Source organism: Ruditapes philippinarum, unplaced genomic scaffold, assembly GCF_026571515.1.
Source record: "Ruditapes philippinarum isolate M1 unplaced genomic scaffold, ASM2657151v2 ctg556_1_1_1_1, whole genome shotgun sequence".
Classification (NCBI taxonomy): domain Eukaryota; kingdom Metazoa; phylum Mollusca; class Bivalvia; order Venerida; family Veneridae; genus Ruditapes; species Ruditapes philippinarum.
Window position 1 is genome coordinate 50,165 of NW_026853934.1, and position 23,640 is coordinate 73,804.

The following is a 23,640-nucleotide window of genomic DNA, read 5'->3' on the forward strand; positions in this document are numbered from 1 at the left end:
GTAAAGAACGTTTCTATTGGAAACTCTCAGGCGAAAACAAATTTAACCACCAAACATAAAGTCCAAAATTATAATAATAATTATAGTTTTTCTTGAAAAGTAGTCCGGCAAACCACGTGATTAAGTGCCGTAGATCAGTAAAAATATACGGCACATTGTTATCGGGCTGAAATTGATACAAGTGACAGGATAAAATTTAAATAACGTTATGATATTTTCAGGAAATGACGTCATGACGTTTCGCTGCTGACCTGCGTTTTCGCGCATTTTTTACGTTATCAAAATTACGAAATATTATTAGTGTAGCGCGTTATACCTTTCGTTAGAGTCGGACTGCTCCGGTGCGACGTTATAGTGTTGCTATGGTTACTGCTATTTCCGGCTATTGTTGTCGGATTCTATTCAATTTTGAGGAATAGTTCCGTGATATGCTAATCTTCACGGGGGAGGAAGTGTTACACGAAGGATGGAGTTCTTATGATAACTTGTTTGGAGTTCTTATGATAACTGTCACGGAGTTCCTGGAAAATGTTACGGATTTCTGTGGAAAACTTTTCTATATACTTGGAGAACTCGGCTAAAATGGTTATTTTTAACTTTAAATGGGGAGTTTGAGGTGCTAAATTAAACTTTGATAATTAAACTTGCCCTACATATTGTATTTTGTTTCAGAAAAAATCTTTTAGTCCATATTTTGTCGCCTTTTTTAAAAAAATTTGCAAGTTTTGAGAAAAATTACCAAATTACTTGCTAATTCGTACATATTGACCTTTTCATTTGTGATCTTCTTCGTTGCTATACTTAATTACCTAATTATTATGGAGAGCTGCAAACATAAAGCCCGGGCTAATAGATTTATACCCGATTTTTTAAATGTTACGGAGTTCTTGCGATAACTCAAAATATGTCCTGGAGTTCTTATGATAACTTTTGTTACTGCCAGTGTGTTTTTGTGCTTAATCACGGCGCGTTTAAGCGTATTTTATTAGACAATAAGTGTGTAAATCATTATGAAGCATAGTACGCTTATCATTTGCACAAAAATTTGGTTATATAACGTTGGTTTTGATCGTGTTTTTCAGTTCAAGAGATATTTTTCTTACCTTCGTTTCTTGTGTTTTTTGTGTTTGTTTTGGTCTTTTTGTGTGTGTGTTTTTTTATATTTTATTGGAATGACTGTAAACATACTTGATTTAGAGCATTTACTTACAGGATAAAAATACGCTTTGAATCATGATTTCGTCATATATACATTATTCCTGGCAGTTTTAGAGAACATTAAGTAACTATGCTATCGGTATGCATGTAAATGGTTTTCAGCAAAATAGGAGGTGGTATGCACTACCTTTATCTAAATTTAATGAGGTGTGTTGGGTGTCGTCTTTATGTTTCAACGGGTCTTTCAATTTCTAAAAGGTATCAGTTTTTGTCATAGAAACTTATAAAGTTCTATGACAATGATCACGGTGCATATCCATATCTGTACCCTCTTTGCGAAATCTGCTCAAACGGTACCCTCTTCGAACATGCACAGGTCATTCTCTGCTAAAAACAAACCAGCGATGGATAACAATCCAGTAAAATTTCATTGTAATAAGGAAAGGAGGTATGACACGTAGAAAAGATGTATACCACGGAACACTAGAATGTTTTAATTATGTGCTGCTTTGTCATGTGCACGTTTTTCATGTACTGCAAATTCACAATAAGCTACAAAAAATCGACATGTCTTGCCTCGCCCATCACATCGACATATTTTTTCGGGCTGAAATGAACCTATGGCTTGATTATATATGCATCACACATATTTAATATGTTCATATACATATCATCTTTGGACAAATGGCAGTATATTGTCAAAAATAAATGGAAAATTCATAAAAACACCCTACTTTCGGTTTTGCAGCGGCACAGGCTACCTCTCTTCATTTGAATTTTTATATCACAGGTACCCTCTCATTTTTGAACACATAGGTACCCTCAAAGCACGACATATGCTTTTATTTGCGTTAATCGTTAAGTATGTATGTAATATTTCTTACTTATATATAAATATTACATACTTAGCGATTAACACATAAAAGTATTTGTCGTGCTTTGAGGGTACCTATGTGTTAAAAAATGAGAGGGTACCTGTGACATGAAAATTCAAATGAAGAGAGGTAGCCCGTGCCGCTGCAAAACCGAAAGTAGGGCGTTTTTATGAATTTTCCATTTATTTTTGACAATATACTGCCATTTGTCCGAAGATGATATGTATATGAACATATTAAATATGTGTGATGCATATATAATCAAGCCATAGGTTCATTTCAGCCCGAAAAAATATGTCGATGTGATGGGCGAGGCAAGATATGTCGATTTTTTGTAGTTTATTGTGAATTTGCAGTACATGAAAAACGTGCACATGACAAAGCAGCACATAAATGAAACATTCTAGTGTTCCGTGGTATACATCTTTTCTACGTGTCATACCTCCTTTCCTTATTACAATGAAATTTTACTGGATTGTTATCCATCGCTGGTTTGTTTTTAGCTGAGCATGACCTGTGCATGTTCGAAGAGGGTACCGTTTGAGCAGATTTCGCAAAGAGGGTACAGATATGGATATGCACCGTGATCATTGTCATAGAACTTTATAAGTTTCTATGACAAAAACTGATACCTTTTAGAAATTAAAATACCTGTTGAAACATAAAGACGACACCCACCTCATTAAATTTAGATAAAGGTAGTGCATACTACCTCCTATTTTGCTGAAAACCATTTACATGCATACCGATAGCATAGTTACTTAATGTTCTCTAAAACTGCCAGGAATAATGTATATATGACGAAATCATTATTCAAAGCGTATTTTTATCCTGTAAGTAAATGCTCTACATCAAGTATGTTTACAGTCATTCCAATAAAATATAAAAAACACACACACAAAAAGACCAAAACAAACACAAAAAACACAAGAAACGGAGGTAAGAAAAATATCTCTTGAACTGAAAAACACGATCAAAACCAACGTTATATAACCAAATTTTTGTGCAAATGATAAGCGTACTATGCTTCATAATGATTTACACACTTATTGTCTAATAAAATACGCTTAAACGCGCCGTGATTAAGCACAAAAACACACTGGCAGTAACAAAAGTTATCATAAGAACTCCAGGACATATTTTGAGTTATCGCAAGAACTCCGTAAACATTTGAAAATTCGGGTATAAATTTATTAGCCCGGGCTTTATGTTTGCAACTCTCCATAATAATTAGGTAATTAAGTATAGCAACGAAGAAGATCACAAATGAAAAGGTCAATATGTACGAATTAGCAAGTAATTTGGTAATTTTTCTCAAAACATGCAGATTTTTTTTAAAAAGGCGACAAAATATGGACTAAAAGATTTTTTCTGAAACAAAATACAACATGTAGGGCAAGCTTAATTATCAAAGTTTAATTTAGCACCTCAAACTCCCCATTTAAAGTTAAAAATAACCATTTTTTAGGCGAGTTCTCCAAGTATATAGAAAGGTTTTCCACAGAAATCCGTAACATTTTCCAGGAACTCCGTGACAGTTATCATAAGAACTCCAAACAAGTTATCATAAGAACTCCATCCTTCGTGTAACACTTCCTCCCCCGTGAATCTTAGTATGTGCAAAATATTAGGTCTTAGAAACAAAAAATATAGGAGATATGAGAAAATTCCCAGAACTTCCCGAACAACCCTCGTTTGTGCATTTATGCATGTAACGTATAAAATAATTTACATATAAAGCAAACGGAAGCAAAGTGCACTGTGAATCATAAACAGCAGAACAAAACTTTTTACATTGTATTAAGAAATTGAATTGTTACTGATATGAGTCAAAGTTACGATAAAATGTTTCATTGAAATAGTGTTTACTTTCATGTCATGTAAGAGTGTTTCATAAACGGCAAAATGTACAATGATAACATAAGACATCAAACAAAGTAAATGCATATTGTGAAATAAGTGCACAAAAGTAAATACTTCCACAAAGAGAAGGAATCCATTCATACTTCCTATTGAAAACTTCATTAATCATTTTAGGTTTCAGATCTATTGTGATGTCGACATTAATTAATGAATTAATGTTTGGTCATTTACAAATATGTAAAAGGCAATAAAAGATGCCATATACTTATATTGTCATAATGTAAGACAGTAAAACCTGTCATTATTTCTTTGTGCACTAATTTGAAATCATGTTATTGGAAAATACATTTTATTTGCATTGAAAAATGACAAAATTATTATCAGTACAAAACTATATCTACATATTGACATGTTTGAATTTCTATCGTTACTTAAGCTCGACACATATCTTAGTCAGTCCAAGACCTATTAAAGATGCCAAGTTCAAATTTACTGTAAATACATGAAATATAGCAATGAAACTTGAATGAGTAAGTGTTATACATGTATGACAAATCAATATCAATAAACACTTATCATCAAATTACATTGTTATTAAAGCTTCAACATCAAAATCAGATAACGTTTGTACTAATTAAGTCCGGAAATAGTCGTTATATCGTTTGGAAAATGAATGAGAAATCATCATTGTGTGAAGTGTTTCTCCGCTTAATGAGGACTGATAACACAAATTCTTGTAAATAATCTCACAGTCCTTTAGTTTCTTGAATCAGTTCTGTTACTTGTTTATGCTGTGCTCTAGTATATGCTATTTTTGGAATAGTTGCAGGAGAATGGTTTGGTGTATTTGTGGCAGACATGCTTCCTGTTACTGTAATTGACATGTTCTCATCGCAATTTCTACTCATGGCCTTCTTTTTGTTACTTTGTCTACGTTTGTAATTAGCATATGCTGTAGAATCTTCACTAAAGTCCCTGCTTTCATCGTGCGATTTTACGTACACGGACTCCTTGATAGATTTAATCCACTTTTTATTATTATTATTATATACCACATTTCTATAGCACTCTTTTCATAAATAATAAATGTTCAAGAGTGCTTTACATAAATCCGATAAAACATAATCATATATATATATATATAAGACATAATGTACAACATTAATTAAGTAAACCTATTAAACAATAATGATAATCTAAAACCAGTAAAGGATGGTAAGAAATACAGACACATTTAGTTTAAAATCAAGGCACAATTAAAATTAACACTGATAATATAGCAAAAGTAGTACATGTATGATGATTTATGAACTAACGTCCATAGAACTTTATGAAATAATGTGTTTTGAGAGCTCTCTTAAAACATGGCAAGGTATTACAGTCTCTAACGTCAGGTGGTAACGCGTTCCATAATTTCGCTGCGGCTGTCTGGAAGCACCTGTCACCATATCGTACTGTCCGAGATTTAGGCACAACTAATGTCATTGAGTTATTCTGGGACCTCAGATTTCTGACTGGGATGTACACGTCTATCATGTCTTTTATATAGGCTGGTGATTGATCGATGAGGGATTTATATGTATAAGTCAAAATTTTATGTTCGACCCGATACTCTACCGGAAGCCAGTGAAGTTCACGTAAGATAGGTGTTATGTGGTCATATTTGAGTGTTTTGGTCACAATTCTAGCTGCTGTATTTTGAACATGTTGTAACTTGGTCATTGACTGCTTAGAGACTCCATATAACAGTGCATTACAGTACCTAGAAGTAACAAGTGAATTTACTAGAAATTTGGTTGCTTTAACAGTAATAAAGGGTCTGATGTGACCGATTTGTCTTAATTGTGCATAACAGTTCCTACAGACATTATTTACATGTTGTTCCATCCTCATGTTCGAGTCAAGAAATGCACCAAGATTGCGCACACTAGATGATTGGCTAATTTTCGAACCGTCGACTGTTACTGTAACATCTGAAACAGGTTGTGCGTTATGTTCAGATGAGAAGATGATCAACTCTGTTTTATCGCCGTTTAGCTTCAGCATGTTGGCATTCATCCAACTTACAATATCTTCAAGACATCTTTCAATACGATTTATATTCTCTTGAATTGAAATATTAGTCACTGGTTTGAAGGATAGATAGAGTTGTGAGTCATCTGCGAAGAAATGGTTGTTTAGATCATGTTTACGGCAGATTTCTCCGACAGGTTTCGTATACATCACATAGCTCTTGGGTCCCAGGACAGACCCTTGAGGCACACTGTACTCCACTTTCCACATGCAAATTTCAATGCTGCGCGGCGAAATTTTCTGTTCATTAATCCATATATCAGGCAGTTCCAGAAACTGTTGCTAAGAGCTAACCACGTGACAAAGAAATCAGCTTCATCCGGAAGCGTTACTTTAGCGGCAACGATAATGAGCGTACAAAGAGTCCACGGTGAGACAGCGACGAAGAATCCACCCGTGATAGCTGCCAGGTATTTCGATGTCCGTATGTTAGCGTTTACCATTTTACCATGCTTAAAAACAAACAATTATAGTTAATGTGGTGAGATTATTTAGCTTATTAGTTTCGATATATTTGTAATCTTAATTCATAATAAAGAAAACTTGCAAATTCGTATTTAAGTACAGCGTATTATATTGTAATGATATGTACGCTATAGAAATATGTAATAATTAAATTATGTAGATTTATCGAGATATTTTCAAATCATAGAGATAAGTAAGAAAGATATGACTTACCTTATCGTCAGGAGAAACAGTCAAAACCTTTCTCTGTGTGGCAGTCCTGTATATCGAACCATAACAGACAACAAATATAACTGCTGGTACAAAATAGAATATACTAAGAACGGTTAGCGTTACTTTCGGTTCTAGATAAAACGGCTCGCAGTTTATTCCGATGTTGTCGTAGTAAAATTGATCTGTTCCAAAAATAACAACAGCATAACAAGTGAATACTGTCACCCAGGTTCCTATGATGACAAACAAAAACCTTTTTGACGTCATAATGTTGTTGTATCTTGAACAATGTATAATACAGCAACGATCTATAGCTATTAACACCATATTTAATGTTGATTCGTGAAACAAAGCTGAGATAAGAAGAGCTTCAAATTTACACATAAAAACTCCGAGCGGCCAGCAATGTTTGAGAGCTGGATAGATTGTTGATGGACACATTAGCAGTCCCATGCTCAAATCCGTGCAACACAGTGAGTTCATCATGTATCTAACTCGCTTCATAAACTGTTTCTTCGTCTTTGGACTGTTGAACACGACAAGGCAGCAAACATTCCCGACTATGATCAGCAACATAATGATAATGATGATAATACATCTTAAAACATCTCCGCCTGTGATCACGTGCGTGTTTCCTTCACATGTAAGTGACTGGTTCAAAGCTCCGAACATTTTTGTATGATCTTTTTTTGAGGTAAAAGCAAACCAGTTGAATTAGAAAAAAAATCATCATTCAGCTACTAGTAAGTCGTTTTTCATTATGTTTGATAAATGATCAAGTAAGGTGTATATATATCGAAGTGTGATATAAACAATGAAAGAGGCTACTTCATTTCCCGTCCTTTTCTTTTGACTTTTAAGATTAATTTTCCGGTGATTGCTGTTATCTTGTTTGTTCAGTACAAATGTATATTAAATGAAATATATCATTTATATGTTACTGACATATCAGACACTTTAACTGGTGCATATCTCGTATTGGGAATCACGGGGGAGGGATAATTGAGTGCTACAGACAGAGAGTAACAAAGTTTGGTGAAGTCATGGGTGTATTTTCAAACATGTTTATAACTTTCAGCACAACAAGATAAGTTTTGTTGAATACTTCTAGTATCAAATCCTTATTTTTATTTTTTCTTTATTTTCTCCCTTTATCGGGTATTTATTAAAATTATAATAAGCCATGTATTTCATTTACGTAAAGCTTTTGTTAAAGGTGACTACCACTTTGAGATATTGTAGCTCTCGGTCCAATTCCTTTCTGCTTTAAATTATAAATTATTAACATGTATATAAATAAATATATGTTTAAACCAACCAAGAAATAAGTATTATCAACACATCTAGTATTATTAAAAAGACAAAGAGAGAAAAATGATATATTAAATTATGACAATTATACCTTAACATACCAATATATTAATACTTATTTTTAATTTGTTTCTTATGATAAGAAATAACGAGATGTTATATCATCTAAATTAATCAGACATTACATATGCCATGTAAATATCTTAAACATAATTGTATAATATACATAAATATTTTGCTTATTATTAACCTATAATAACCTATATCAATAACCTTATTATAAAGGCTAGAAATGTTGATAGTTTCCGTAAACTGCCAGTAAAGAGCCAAGTGTGTCTGCAATCCGGACAGATGCTTTACTAGGGTCTGCTCAAATTGAAATCCATAGACTTAACCATAGAAAGTATTTAATTTTATGCAGGGCATATATATAATAATTTAACAGAATGTATGGCAGTGCAAAAGTCCATTTTATTCGCGCAACTTCTAAAACAAATTAAACAAAATAAAGACATTATTTAGTCAAGGCGTTCTGTACCTTGTAAACCGGACATACTTTATGATAATAGCATGTAGAAAATGCCGAGTTAACCTTAAGTTGTTGTGGAGTCATTTTTCCACAAAAATAGCCAAGTCTTTTTTAACAGTTGGGATATCCTATCAGGTTTCATTTGAATGTACCTACTAGTCTGCAAGAGGGTGGGCCGGTTTTTATAAAATATCGATGATTTGGATTTTTTCTTTACTCTATGTAACAACACTTTTAGTGAGGATTTGAAAATTGTATTGATATATAACATTGAATAAGGCCTCAGAAGCGGATTTTTTCCTTTGTCAAGAAATGACAAGTTTTATAGCAATTAAATAATGGTCTCAGAGCATGTAACATGCCTGAAGAAAGTAGTGTGGAATGTGAAATTACTTGTTACAAAGGTAGCAACATGTAAACAAGGAAGTATTTTGGCCTCCATACAAAGTACCAAAGCACTATAAGTTTAATAATTGCCAAATAATTGCCAAAAAGCAACATGAGCAAAAATGATTCAGATAATTGACCAATGATTAACCTTTTGGAAACTATAATATGACACAAAAAAATAAAATGTTTTCGAGAAATGAAAATTAAAGCATTTCTAAGGCATAATGGGCCTCTCATATAAATGGCATTTAAACAGGAAACTGGTCATAACGTAAGCAAGGGGCAGGGCATGAAGTGATTGAACACTTGGTTCAAGCGAGAAAATTGGTGTGTTATTTTGAAATTCTTTAATCAGCCCATTCTTTAGCAATGCTTATAGCTATTTTGTCAAGTTTGCAACCAATTTTCTCGCTTGAACCAAGTGTGCCACCACTTCACGCCCTGCCCCTTGGTAAGTATCATGAACCAACATGTATTTAGACTTATGGATATAGTTTTTCATACTTAATAACATTATTTATGTTTCCTTACATATATTTATATACACTTATGTACATGTACCTATTTATATACTTATTTATATACTTATGTATATAGTCATTTATAATGTTTAGAGTTTATATGTCTATTATTCTAATACATGATCAACATTGATGCAGCATAAACACATTATTGTCAGATCATCATACATGTACATGTCCTCATAACCGCTATGGTTACACTTTCAATAAATTTACTTTTCTAATGAAATGACCACAAAATGCGCTTTTTCTAACATACTACTTTGACTGTGGTAGATATAGTACGTAGACTTATTCTTCTTCTTTGTATCTAAATGGAGAAGCTAAACAATGCATGAAACAGGTCACGTTTACATTTAAACACCAATCCCAATGTATATATTGTATAATTTTGTTGTAAAGTATCTTCGAATGGAATTAGGTATAGAAAATATTTTCACGGAACATGATTACATACCAGATCATATCACGAGTCAGAACATGTAAACTCTGTTTAAGTTACAAAAACGTATTAAAATAGATACAAATAAATGTTTTCTTGTTTCATTAACCACATTAAGTTTTTTTGACAATATGTTTTCCTGATTTAATTTTACATTTTTCTTTTCTATTCTATTTTAATTATAGTTTATCTCATTTCTCTCTCTCTCTCCATATACTTATTAAAATGAAACATATACATACATTATAATTATATCATCCTCGTGGCCAATTTAATATACGACTGACAGTACACACATTTTATGCTTCCATTTCAAGCGTTTTCATTCTCGTATTAAATAAAAATTTAGGTAAGTTGTTTCAAAAAGAATATACAACAGGCCTGTATCTCTAAATCTATGACTTATCCTTATCAAGTGTCAACATTTAGTTTCATGTAATTGTTTTTCTAAGCTTTAAAAATGATTTCGCTGAGTGGTTGGTAAAACTCAAAATTGTACCGTTCTAAATCGTGACTTTATTTGTGTTAAGGATTGACCAATGATTTATTAATCATTCTGCAATTGTTATCATGTTTAGCACTTGTAATTTAAATGATTTAAATGAATCAATATTGAAGCCTTTTTGATCACGCTAGTGAACTGTGAAGTTTGTGGTTAACAATGCATAATGCCCACTGACTGTTATAACAGTGAATGTTGTGTCTTGCTGTTCCTAGAAATAACCAGTCAGTAATATCTATGTATTTATTCGCCTAATTTCACTTTGGAAGTAATTGGTTTGTCAAGGAAACTGTTATGGGTGACTGAATGGGGTAATTGGTTTGTGTATTTGCTAAAATATGCTTCATTAAGTTCTTTGATGAACGCATCAGTGTTTCGTAATGCCGATCATTAATAATACTGGGTTTGTTGTTTTATCAATGTAAAAGTTCTGATGTATCCGTTATTCGCGAGGTTAATGATCGTTGTGTAAATTCTAGGGTAGCGTGCTATTAATCACATGCATTGATAAACTATAATAAGTGTTATAATTGCTTTATTGAAATATTTAAGATAAAACGACTAAACAATCATTAGTAACCAGAAGTCTCTTTTTTCTCGTACGAGGTGGGGACATGATGTCTACAGCATCAAAACACGTATTGTTTATCACTGTTCTATCATCAAACTCTTGAAAGGTTACCGTTATTGATGTATCTGTGAAATTAATAATTACATCAAAGATGTGTCCTGCATGTAAATATGTCAAATATAAGTACAAAGAGTTAGTGTAGAGTATTGAATGATCTTTCTTTATTTATAACATACAATACATTTCTCCCGCTAACGTGGTCAATATATTTCCTTATATATCAAATAATGAACATTGATTTGACAGCTAGGCTAATTGCTGCACAAATAGGTCGGAAAAATGTTTCCATGTAACTGTCACCATAATTTTTTCATATACATCAAATAAGTAGAAAAAGAGGTTCCGTTGCAACGTTTAAATACCCATGGCGTCCTTTTTATAGGTTTTCCCCTAAGTATGTTCGAATCCCACGGCTTAAAAAGTTGTCCCGTACTTCCCTTCAGTGTTGTGACATTTTTCTGGTCTTTCAGGATCATTGATTAAAGCACTTTTAAGTGTTTAAAATTGAGTTCCGCTCAATCCGGTTTTAGGGGGTGTGAGGGGTGTTGCACTTTTTTCATTATCCCTAAAGTACAGATTCAATCAAACCGAGACTGTAATTTTCATGTTATTTTGTTGTGATTAATGCTTCCGAACTTCAGATTTTTTACTACCTTTGATTATTTATATCATTTTGACGAAAGCCTTCGGCTGCTGACAGGAAGTCGGACACCCCTTCACATATGTAAAAAGGTAGACAATTGCTCATGTGCTGTTTATTCAGTGGTCAGATGATTCTCAGAATTATTTAGGATAGGGTTTCAGTATTTTTACTTAAAAGCAAATCACCTTAGAGGTTTTCTTGGGACAGAGATGAAACACTTCTAATACGATTTTGACTTACTGACTCGGATGGATGGATGAATTTGGGTGGGACGATTGATAGATGGATGGATGGATGGATGGATGGATGGATGGATGGCGATTGATTGATTGATCGATCGATCGATAGGTTACTGGGTTTGAAAAATAAATAAAGTCATCCACTGACCACTTAACCACAACTTGTACCAGTATATGGTTTGTTTCTTACAGAGGGAGTCACAATTACATATCAACCACAAAAAGTATGTGTTAAGGAAAAGATATACAGTATCGAAAGCTATGATATAAGAATAGGAAATAGTTGGGAATTTTCTTCATGCTATTGTTGTTGTTCTTAGATATTAGGGTGGAGTAATGATTATGTCAATATTAATTTTCCTGTTTGAAGAAAATGTTTCACAATAAATTGCATCCATTGTTTCTATTTCAACATGTCACTTACTCAATGAACTGATGAACCCTTTATCATTCCTTAGATAATCATTATTTTACATACAAAGAAAGATGGACTAAATCACCTACAAATTATCTTTCTTATGTTTCGAATGTCAGCTTAGAAAATGTGCAAAATGTTCGATCATATTAAGTAAAATAGAAAATGTCCTTCATGTTCATAATCATTTCGTTGTCCCATTTATATTTTTAATACACATGCTCGTATAAACGTTTTCCTTAAATGAAAATCTTTATCCATTATATACAGGCTTGTTACATACATATCGTGATATATTTCCATTTCAGAATTATATTTCCTTAAATACCGATAAAATATCATGGTTTATAAGCACAAACCGATAATATAGCTTCATAATCAACATACATCGATGATATAAATTGATATATCATCACATACCTATGACATAGTGTCATATATCATCAATTTCCGATAATATAGCTCAATATATCACACACACTGATGACATAGCTTGATATATCACCACTTACCTATGACATAACTTGATATATCATCACATACCTATGATATAGTGTCATATATCATCAACTTCCGATAATATAGCTCAATATATCACACACACTGATGGCATAGCTTGATATATCACCACTTACCTATGACATAACTTGATGTATTATCACAAATGACATAGCATGATATATCAGCATAAACCGATGGCATAGCGTCATATATCATCACAAACAGATAACATAGCTTGATATATCACCAAATCTATCACCACTTACCAATGACATAGCTTGATATTTCACCGCACACCAATGAGTTAAAATACACCAAAACAACACATATTTCTTTAATCTTTACTAGTTTCGACTGTTGTCTTCATCAGAAAAACGTACAAAGTATTTGACGTCACGTCCGTTAGGACGCCAACGTCAACGTGACTTTACGCAAAAACGTGAATGTAAAGTAATATTGAACAATATGCTCATATATACCGCACATCGATGACATATATTGATATATCATCACATTCTGAAAACAGAGTTTGACATATCACTACATACCAGGTGAAATAGCATAATATATCACCAAATATCGATAAAATATCATCTATATATAACCCACCGCATACCTAAAGCATAGCATTGTAACACCGCAAAACGTTCGTACCGCAAAACGTACGCGTGTGGACGTTTTGTGTCGCATATAGTACACATGTGGACGTTTTGCAGTGCATAATTATAGTACTTTTTTATAGTACGTTTTGCGGCGAGAGTGTGTCTTTGCGTCGCATATCGTTCATATTTTCTGTATTAAAATATATTCATTATAAACGTTACTTTTATTGGTTCTGTCACTTTCAATGAAATTATGGGGTTTCCATGACTCGGTCGCTTAACCTTTTCCCTCATGAGCATATTGTGAAAAATGGCCATTTTCATTAAAAAGCTTCCTGTTACAAGTTCAAACTACTATGAAACTATGAAAAAATGCTTCAATACTAATCAAACTTGGCACAAATGTTAGCTGGACCATTGTCTTTGTAACGACATGCTCGGTCTTAAATTTTTTAAGTTAATTCTTAGGTCATGCTAAGAAGGCAGTGATGGTTTTGGCAATAGATATAGCAAGTAAAATATAATTACTAAATTGCGTCCACTTTGCCGCTCTATATTTCTTTCTTTCTTATACATGAAAATCTTTTCCATCAACACCATTTATCTTTTTTAAAGATATTTCTTTGTCACGTGGTATCGTCTCCCTGGTTATGATAAATAACGATGAGGAAGGCTTTCGGCGTGATAGAATCGTTAAAGGGTTAGTGCCGTAATATACGGTTCTGTGGGTTGAGTCCCGTTATGGTTTCCTACAGAACCGTGTATCCCCGTATCGGGTCAGTAACTAACCCTGTAACTTTTAATATATTTTCTCAAAGATGAGATTGTAATTTTTGAACATCATCAATATGTGGAAAAAAATGACGATAGTGCGCATTTCTGCTTGACGCGGCTCAAATATTTTGAACTACAAATCTAGTAAATGCAAGTTTGAAATTGTCATAAAATATAACTTTGAAAAATGATTTAATCTATAGGTTAGTCGGAAAGTCCGTCCCTTTACTAAAACCGTATTATTTAATCGCCTGGAGAACAAAACATTTCGCCTATACGTTAAATAGATAATATGAAATAGAGTATACTATAACAAACATTCTTCCGCATAGGAAATGATGGAAAAAAAGAAGTTCGATAAAAACTAAAGCATATTTTAAAATATCGTTATGTAAGCGTTTTGTTTGAATGCCATAATGTAATTTTATAATTGAACCATGTAATTCTATAATTGAACAAAGCAAAAAGGTCATGGTGGCCTTATATCGCCCACCTGCCTTTAAAGGCTCCACTTGACAAGGGTAGATAGCATTGAATATCACAAATAAAAAGCAAGTACATTTCATGTACTTGGTCAGAATCTGGGTAACTGATATCAGTACTCAATTCTACGTCTGAAATGGTCATCAATATCCAAATATCTGTAAATGACAAAGATATGGTAATTTAAGCAAAATTCAATAGTAGCCTTGAGGTCAATGTCATTACAAGGTCAATATTATAGTTGAACTATTCAAGATGCCCGTCCTGTCATAAATGTATGAATGACATCTGATCATTGATAACAAAGAAATGGCAGTTTTATCACAATTAAATAATTTCACTTTAAAATGTGTCTTTATTTTTATTATGCAAATGCAAATAACTCTTGACATATTCAGTCGTTTTAGCTCATAAATGAACTTAAATGATCGAGACCTTATGTTTATACATATTTTGTAAAAAAAAAAATAAGAATTGAGAAAAAAGCGAAAGCACTAACAAGGTGAAATAGTGTCCGTTTTTTGTTGTTTGTTTTTTGTTGGTTAGATTTAGCCTGTAATCTAACTTTGTTGAGATTTTATGGTCATAGATATTCTGTTGAAAATTGAAGAAGATTGAAGAAGAAATGAAAGCGTTGAAGTGGTAACAATTTGAAATATAACAGATATTGTAATTCAAGGGCAGATAATTCTGGACATAGGGTATGTGGATGCTAGAGTGGTAACAAGCTAAATTTGGACGGACAGACAGACAGGCGCATACTCAGGTGAGCTAAAATTAACACACAATAACACCTGATAATAGCTGGTTAAAATTAACGATTTTTTAATGCACGTTATGCGGCAGGACCACGCCTTTTTGCAGCAAAATGTACGTCAGAAAAATGTGGACGATGTGTGCATACGTGCGTTTTGCGGTACAGACGTTTTGCGGTGTTATATAGCATGAAACAATATCGAAAACATAGCTTGATAGATAACTACAAACCTTTAACAAAGCGTATTATATCACCAAATTACCAATAAAATAGCGTCTCGTTCAATAAAGGTTTTTAGTTGTACGCTTGTCTAATAGAATTTGTATTAGTACTGTAATCAACATTTGCACACACCTTTATCATGATTTTAAGTAAAAAAAAAGTCAGACATTCCTCAACCTGAAATTGGTGAAGATAATGTCTCATATCTATCCACTTTAAATCATCAGCCAGACGAAACAGTAGTGTTGGTTTTTTGTTGTTGTTTTTTTTTTACTTTACCATTCGTGTGTGTATGTTCCGATAATGTCCAGACCCAATTCACGTTTTAATATGTACCTAATCCTTTGTTTGGACATTTCTGTAATTGTTCGCGATAAGGTATATTACAGGAAATTCCGTATTGACAGTGAAACTTCCGCTTTAGATATTTTAAAATCAAATATTTCACATCACTGACGTTCTCAAAGAACCAGAATATGGTCAAACTGAACGAATGTTCGTGCTCTAGGATGTTAAAAATAATTTTACATTTTCTTCTTGTCGAATTTACCGCCGGTAGGTTAAATTTCTTCACCAATATGACATGTATGATAAGATATATATTCACTAAGCATTATATATTATATGTTAAATTTCATCACCGATGTGGCATATATGATAAAATATATATATTTACTAAGCATTATATATTACAGGTTAAATTTCTTCACCAATGTGGCATATATGATAAGATATATATATTTACTAAGCATTATATAATATTTAATAACGCTACATAAATACCTGGAAGGTTAGCTTTTTATTCTTCTTCCTTAAAAACCAAAAAAAAACATTTTAAAATTAGAGCTTACTAGAAAATTTGTTTATGTATAATCTTGTTTTAAAATCACAAATAATTATACTACATGTATTACATAGTAAAAAAGTTCTAAGTCGAATATTCGTGATATTTCTTCAAATTTCAGTGAACAGTGATTTATCACTCTTTAAAGAAAAATCATTCAAATGCGCTCGAGGATATGTTATTCCTCAACTTTCACGGACACAATATTTAGCGTTTTTCATAAGGATTACGTTTTTCGCGGGTAAAAACTTTCGCCGCGAAATTCGCGAATATTAAGTCGCTGGGACAAAGAGCATAATTATGAACATATACATTACTATTATCAAAATTACGTTTCTGTATTTGTTCTTAAGAAAAGACTTAGGCATACAATTTTAACAAAATCTTTAAATTGTACCTATAAACAATCTATATGTTATAAGGTATAAGATACCTTTCTGACGTAATTCTCTGATACCAGAAAAATGAAAACGCATTGGAAATACTTTTTTCTTTGCAAATAATGTTATTTGCGTTTGAAAGCATGTCTGACACAATAAGGGTGTGTGTCTGAAACAATTCTATGAATAGCGAGTGTCTGATCACGAATCATTGATTATGAGTGTTTGAATACAAGTAGGTGTCTGTAACAATGATAGTGGGTGTTTGAAACAATGATAGTGAGTGTCTGAAACAATGATAGTGAGTGTCTGAAACAATGATAGTGGGTGTCTGAAACAATGATAGTTTGAGTCTGAAACAATGTTAGTGTGTATCTGAAACAAGAAAGTGTATGTCTGAAACAATGATAGGGTGTGTCTGAGACAATGATAGTGAATGGTTGAAACAATGATGGTTGAAACAATGATGGCGGGAGTCTGAAATAAAAATAGTGTGAGTCTGACACAACGATAGTGAGTATCTAAAACAATTACAGTGAATGTCTGATATAATGATGGTGTGTGTTTGAAACAATAATTGTGTGTGTCTGAAACAATGATAGATGGTGTCTAAAACAATGATAGTGTGTGTGTGTCTTAAACAATGATAGTGTGTGTGTCTGAACAATGATAGATGGTGTCTGAAACAATGATAGTGTGTGTGTCTGAAACAATGATACTGTGTGTGTCTGAATCAATGAGAGTGTGAGTCTGAAACACCGATAGTGAGTGTCTGACATAATGACTGTGAGTGTCTGTAACAATAATAGTTTGAGTCTGAAACAACGATAAAGTGAGTGTCTGATACAACGATAGTGAGTGTCTGAAACAATGATAGTGTGTCTAAAACAATGGTATTGAGTGTCTGAAACAATGGTTGGGAGTGTCTGAAACAATGATAGTGTGTGTGTCTCAAACAATTATCTGTGTAACACCATTAATTACAAGATTAAAGATTACATACAGTTTTAAAAATAACTGACGCAAACCGTGGCTTATTAAATGTGATTATTATTCATAGGATATGTTGTTGTTTTCTTGACATGTCGTATAAAAAGTAGTAAATATTTAAAAAAGTTATTGCTGATGATAATTTTTTATGCATAGTTCATTTTCTATGGAAATATCTTGAGCTAACTGCCGGCTACGAGGAGCGCAGTATGCCATATCATGCCAGATTTTCGCATTAATTTTAAAGATTCTGTAACGCAATATGTTTTTATGGTTTTATATCATAAAGCGGATGCTCTAATGAAGATTTATCAATATTGTAAGTTTAAATTAGCACTATTTGTAAAGATATCACCGGATTTAACATTTCATGTAAGTATAGGGAGGTAAATAGAAATTTATTTTCGATAAAACCTAATCCAGTTTTTTTATATGAATAAATGAATTTTAACGTTAAATTATAATGTATATAAACATTTGCTGTACATATTTAATATATTCCTCGATGTTTGGAAATTGTTTTAGAAGAACAATTATATACATATATAAAGCGTTACTTAACTGTATGTTACATCCTTAATTACAGGAAACAGGATACTGTTATAATTATGATGTATATATTTAATAGCCAATGGAGTGCCACTTATAACACAATATTGTTGCATTCATAGCCATATTGCTAGTAATGTTTTTGCTCCAGTGTCCAAATTTTTGTCGAAATGGCCTCGAATAAAGTGTGCAGTTTCAAACAAAAATCTAGTGTCAAAAGGTCTATAATTATACCAAAGAAAAACAAATGAGCAGCTAGACTTTGTCCTATAGACAAAGGTAAGTCATTTTTTGTCGATCAATGTTCATGCAAAGCAAGAAAGCATAGCGATAGAACTCTTTTACAATCGACAGATGTGATATCAATATTAATATGTTTCAGCCGGCCTTTCAAATTGTACAACTCGGTTAGGTTATTGGGTGACACATTCGACTGTACCCGATATGGATTATTACGTCAGTGAAAGTATGATGTCATTTCCGGCGTGTAACTCTCATTGTAATCAGCTTGGTTACTGTGCCAACATAGCAGAAAAACTTGGTACGTTTTTAGTAACTAGAGAGTTTACTGACGCAATGTGCTTGTCGTTGTCAGATGTTTGGGTGCATAAAATAGAGCAAGAAAGCCGGTGCTACATCATGTCTAACAGAAGTTTTAATCGACCGATATCATGTCATACACATGAATCAACCACCAGATGTTTGTGCCAGAGAAGAGCAGGTACGCCTATTTCCACAATGATGTATAGTATGATCTGTCAGTGAGAGATGAGTGGAAATCCCAACTCAATTTGATAGAATTAAAAATTAATATGTTTGTTTTGATACATATTGCTATATATGTAGTTATGTTAAAAGATTCCACATTTCCGGAATGGGATAATGGAATATGTGACGGAAGAGTTGTACTTTTTTGCATTGTTCTGTGTATTTGTGAAAATATAACACCAGTGTTACGCATTATGCAGATGTTAGAATTTTTGGCGGGAAAGCATTGCAGTAAGACTATCTTAATACGTCATTGACCACTAACATCAAACCCATAACACAATCATTTAGAATCAGCAGATAGTAAATGTCTTAAATTACCAGAGTAAGACAAGTAATAGAAAGAGCATCGAAACACGAGGCTATCTGATTTGTACGAGGGGGGCGTAGCCCCCGAGTATTATAACCAGATTGCCGAGTGTTTTGATGTTCTTTCTCTTTTGTATCATAGTCAAACATAAAAACACGTTCCCTGTTGTCACAATATGATACCCCGGGAAAAAATAACCAATGAACAGCATCTGAATATGATATTTCTGTCGCTTTCCCTTTCTCTTCTGTCACAATAAGTAAACCCCAGCAAAATGAGCCAATCAATGGGTATGCTTTAGAGTATGGGTAACTAATACCCGCACTCCAGTTAACGCACTGTGCATGTTTATGTATACGATTTAACTCTGACACATTTTTAACAGAAAGGTCCCCAAACTATGATACAAAGATTTTTTTGTTTGATGTCTAACATTATTTGGTTATCGTCCACTTTAAAGATTCCTTTCATTTTTTGCGGGGATGGGGGGTAAATAAATTATATCGCTGTATAATGACCATTATTATATTTATGATATATGATACCTTCAAAAATTAGAAATTATGTAGAAACAAAAATTTCCAAATGGCTTAAATGCCAAATATAATTTGGGAGAGCTTGTATCGATGGCAATCCGATTCTTCAGTAAAGAAATTCATTAAATATAAACATATACCATTCATTTTTATGTGTGCTTTTAGATGAATCGTATATGAAAGGAAAAAACTTCTGTGTGGATTATACGCGGAGATCCGGCCATATGGCGACTTTGGCCTGTAAATATAAATGGAATAGCACAGTTGTCAAATTCAGCGATCCTCTACAATACATTAAGCTCGCCAAGATATTGAAATTAAAAGCTGGCCAATATTTATTGGAAGGTAATATTTCGGTCAAAGTGTCATTTTCACATTTATTAAATAATTGCAACTCTAATATATGGTGGCTGATTTGTGCCCTTCTTGTTTTCGCCCCGCGACCCCGCCAAGCGAAAAGTCGAAAATTAACAAGTTAAAATGGCGGGGTCGCGAGACGAAAACACGCTAATTAGCGAGGGCGCGGGGCGAAGTTTAATGAGTAAAACTTCGCCGCGCGCCCCCGCTAATGAGCGCTTTTTCGTCCTGCGATCCCGCAAAGCGAAAAGTCGAGAAAGTTCTAGCAAGTTAAAATGGCGGAGGCGGGGCACGGAGCGAAGAAACGCTAATTAGCGAGGGCGAGGGGCGAAGTTTTATAAATAAAACTATGTCCCGCGGGGGCGCGGGACGAGATTTAAGAAATAAAACGGCGGGGGCGCGGGACGAAAATATGCTAATTAGTACGGGCACGGGGAGAAGTTTAATTAGCGTGTTTTCGTCCCGCGACCCTGCCAAGCGAGAAGTCGAAAATTAACAAGTTAAAATGGTGAAGGCGCGCAGCGAAACCACGATAATTAGCGGAACCACGATAATTAGCGGAGACGCTAATTAACGTGTTTTCGCTCCGCGCCCTGTCGTTTTATTTTTTAACTCTCGTCCCGCGCCCCCGCGGGGCGAAGTTTTATTTATTAAACTTCGCCCCGCGCCCTTGCTAATGAGCGTGTATTCGTCCCGCGACCCCGCCGTTGTAACTTGTTAATTCTCGACTTTTCGCCTGGCGGGGTTGCGGGGCGGAAACACGAATGGCACAAATCAGCCACCATACTGATGCAGATTTTTATTTAGCAGTGTTTTAAATGATGCAGATACTGCATGGATAGTGCATGAAAAAGATTTATATTAATTGCATTTCTGTTATTGTAATTATAGTAAGACTTATTTGAGAAAAAGGTCGATAAGAAGAAGTACTTGTTTGTCAATATTTCTGTTTTCAATTATCTCAAATAAGAAATACATCCGCCGTTTATGATAATTGATAGTAATTAGCGGACACAAGTACATATCTCAAACTCATAAGTGGGAGGTCAATTGTTATGAAAGCTGCAAGCACTGATATCATGTGATAAAATAAGATATGGCTATAACTCACGATCATTGGGATCTGAAGCAAAAGCCTTTAATACTTTCATATCACCAAACCACTCGCAGTGATTTGATTGGCAACGCTCTGTGTAGCCGGGCTAAGGGAGACCACTGCGTCGGAGTTTGGCATAACAGACATTATCTAGCCAATGTGTAACCTGAAAAAACTTAAAGTTAGTTACATATTTTGATTTGGTCTTATAAAATATTCTTCCATCACGTAATTGTCAGTTTGAAACATTACCTTTTTCAGATCTAATTCCAGACGGGAGAGTTAGGCAGGGAGATAATTGTTTGACGTTATCAGTAACCGATGAGGAGACGAGTTTTCTTCAAGAAAAAGACTGCAAACAACACAATTTTTACATTATATGCTCCAAGTCATCAAATACCACTGCAGTTCTGTTAAATCCTTATACCGTAAATAAAGAAAAGACAAGCAAGGGTATTTCAACATTGAAAAGTGCAAAGGATAACCGGACAATTGCTAAAGTGCTCGGCGGTATAGGTGTGCTAGTACTTGTAGTTTTCCTAGCACTATTTTTTGTTTTTGACTTTGGAAATCTTGTTAAGACGTGTAAGAAAAAACGGGTTTTTAAGAATAAAATTACTAGAATTAGGGTTCAACCTCTACAGCCTGCTGTTTAATGACCTAACGATTGAACGATAAGATATGTAGATGATAGTCTCTGTTGTTACTGACTTTACTTGTGACATTTTTCTTATTGGTACTTTTATTAAATCATTGAAATCGTTTGTAAGTGAATTGTATCAGATTAATTCCAAAGAGGAGCTAATAAGAGACTGACATCTCAGAAAAAATGGGTCGCGTCACGACAAAACCATCATAATAGGTTTGCGACCAGCATGGATCCAGACCAGCCTGCGCATCCGCGCAGTCTGATCAGGATCCATGCTGTTCGCTATCAGTTTCTCTACTTGTAATAGAGTTGGTAAGCGAACAGCATGGATCCTGATCAGACTGCGCGGATGCGCAGGCTGGTCTGGATCCATGCTGGTCGCAAACCCATTATGTTGGTTTTGTCGTGACGCGGCTCAAATGGGAAACAGCGTCATTTGATGAACGACCAATGACATTATATTTGTTTGAAACAATTACATAGATGATAGTGCACTGACAAAAATATTTGATATGCGACCAAAGATTATCCAATCACATTCAGTGAACGAACAATGACACTTTACTGATTGACATATGACATTTAAACTGATGAAAAAGATGGCTGTTTCTTTATTTGCTTTTGAAACACATCTAGCTTTTTTTCTTCACATTATTCAGTTTATCTCTTTCTTACTGTAACATATCAACAAATACTATGATTTTAATCTTGGCCTCGAGGTTATAAAACTTTTTCTAGCCTCATTCTCATGTCTATGGATTTTCATTTGTCAGTGTGACGGTTTCTGACCATTCAAATACCTGACATCTGAGATTCTGAGCTTGAGCTTTGATAATTTCTTTATAACATCAGACCTTGGATTCATGAATTTGTGTAAAGCCAGTCCATAGCTCAATCGGTTAGAGTGCGAGACTTGTAATCTCGACATTGTGGGTTCGATTCCATGGCTGGCCAACTAAAATTACTCATCAGTCTTTCGGATGAGACTTTAAATCGAGGTCCCATGTATGAGTGCTTAAACACTAGACACGTTAAAGAACCATGGGGAGCTTCTGTAATTGGGGCATCTTTCACTATCTTGCACTATCCTCCAAAATATAAAATGACTAATATAAGCAATCGGTGGCGAGTATAAATAAACTCAATGAACACACTCATGCATTTGAACACTAAGTTAACACATATTTCCTGGAGACGGTTAAATTAACGATGCAGTTTGTCCACGTCCTCCATCGCTGTTTCTTTAAAAAATTATATTCTTGAGATGGATTTACCGTTCGGTACAGAATGCAAGAGCATTCGTTAGATTTTTTTGTCCGCCGGTATAGATATGTTGGTTTTAACTGGTTCATAACCGACATCATATACCCATTTTGATGTTTGCTACAGAGGGAGATAAAATTTATTGGCTGGTTATAAGATTGTGCAACAGTTTCTTCCCCTATATATAAAAAATAACGTTTATTTGCTCTGAAAAGGAAAAAATAAAAGAGTATAACCTGGAAAACGGATAAGATAATACATGTATATGGGTTTCCATATTTATTAGGCC

The 23,640-nt window shown here is 33.8% G+C and overlaps 2 protein-coding genes across 2 annotated transcripts; one reads left to right on the forward strand and one right to left on the reverse strand.

Annotated features, from left to right (window-relative positions):
* Positions 1-5,716: 5,716 nt before the first annotated feature.
* On the reverse strand, positions 5,717-7,479 carry LOC132738434 (trace amine-associated receptor 1-like). Its single transcript, XM_060725932.1, has 2 exons — positions 6,648-7,479; positions 5,717-6,421 (listed from the first exon to the last, which is right to left on the reverse strand). Exons 1-2 carry the CDS (start codon positions 7,317-7,319, stop codon positions 6,119-6,121), a joined length of 975 nt encoding a protein of 324 aa, XP_060581915.1. The 5' UTR covers positions 7,320-7,479; the 3' UTR covers positions 5,717-6,118.
* A 10,824-nt stretch (positions 7,480-18,303) lies between these two features.
* Positions 18,304-22,262, forward strand: LOC132738435 (uncharacterized). Its single transcript, XM_060725933.1, has 3 exons — positions 18,304-19,093; positions 20,152-20,331; positions 21,701-22,262. The coding sequence occupies exons 1-3, from the start codon at positions 18,817-18,819 to the stop codon at positions 22,093-22,095; spliced, it is 852 nt and encodes a 283-aa protein (XP_060581916.1). The 5' UTR covers positions 18,304-18,816; the 3' UTR covers positions 22,096-22,262.
* Positions 22,263-23,640: the final 1,378 nt, after the last annotated feature.

Coding starts and splice junctions, on each gene's coding strand:
- LOC132738434 (XM_060725932.1), bottom strand. CDS start 7,319: ATGTTCGGAGCTTTGAACCAGTCACTTACATGTGAAGGAAACACGCAC. Junction 6,422..6,647: donor CTGTTTCTCCTGACGATAAG/GTAAGTCATATC, acceptor TTTGTTTTTAAG/CATGGTAAAATGGTAAACGC.
- LOC132738435 (XM_060725933.1), top strand. CDS start 18,817: ATGGATTATTACGTCAGTGAAAGTATGATGTCATTTCCGGCGTGTAAC. Junction 19,094..20,151: donor TTTGTGCCAGAGAAGAGCAG/GTACGCCTATTT, acceptor GTGTGCTTTTAG/ATGAATCGTATATGAAAGGA. Junction 20,332..21,700: donor TGGCCAATATTTATTGGAAG/GTAATATTTCGG, acceptor TACCTTTTTCAG/ATCTAATTCCAGACGGGAGA.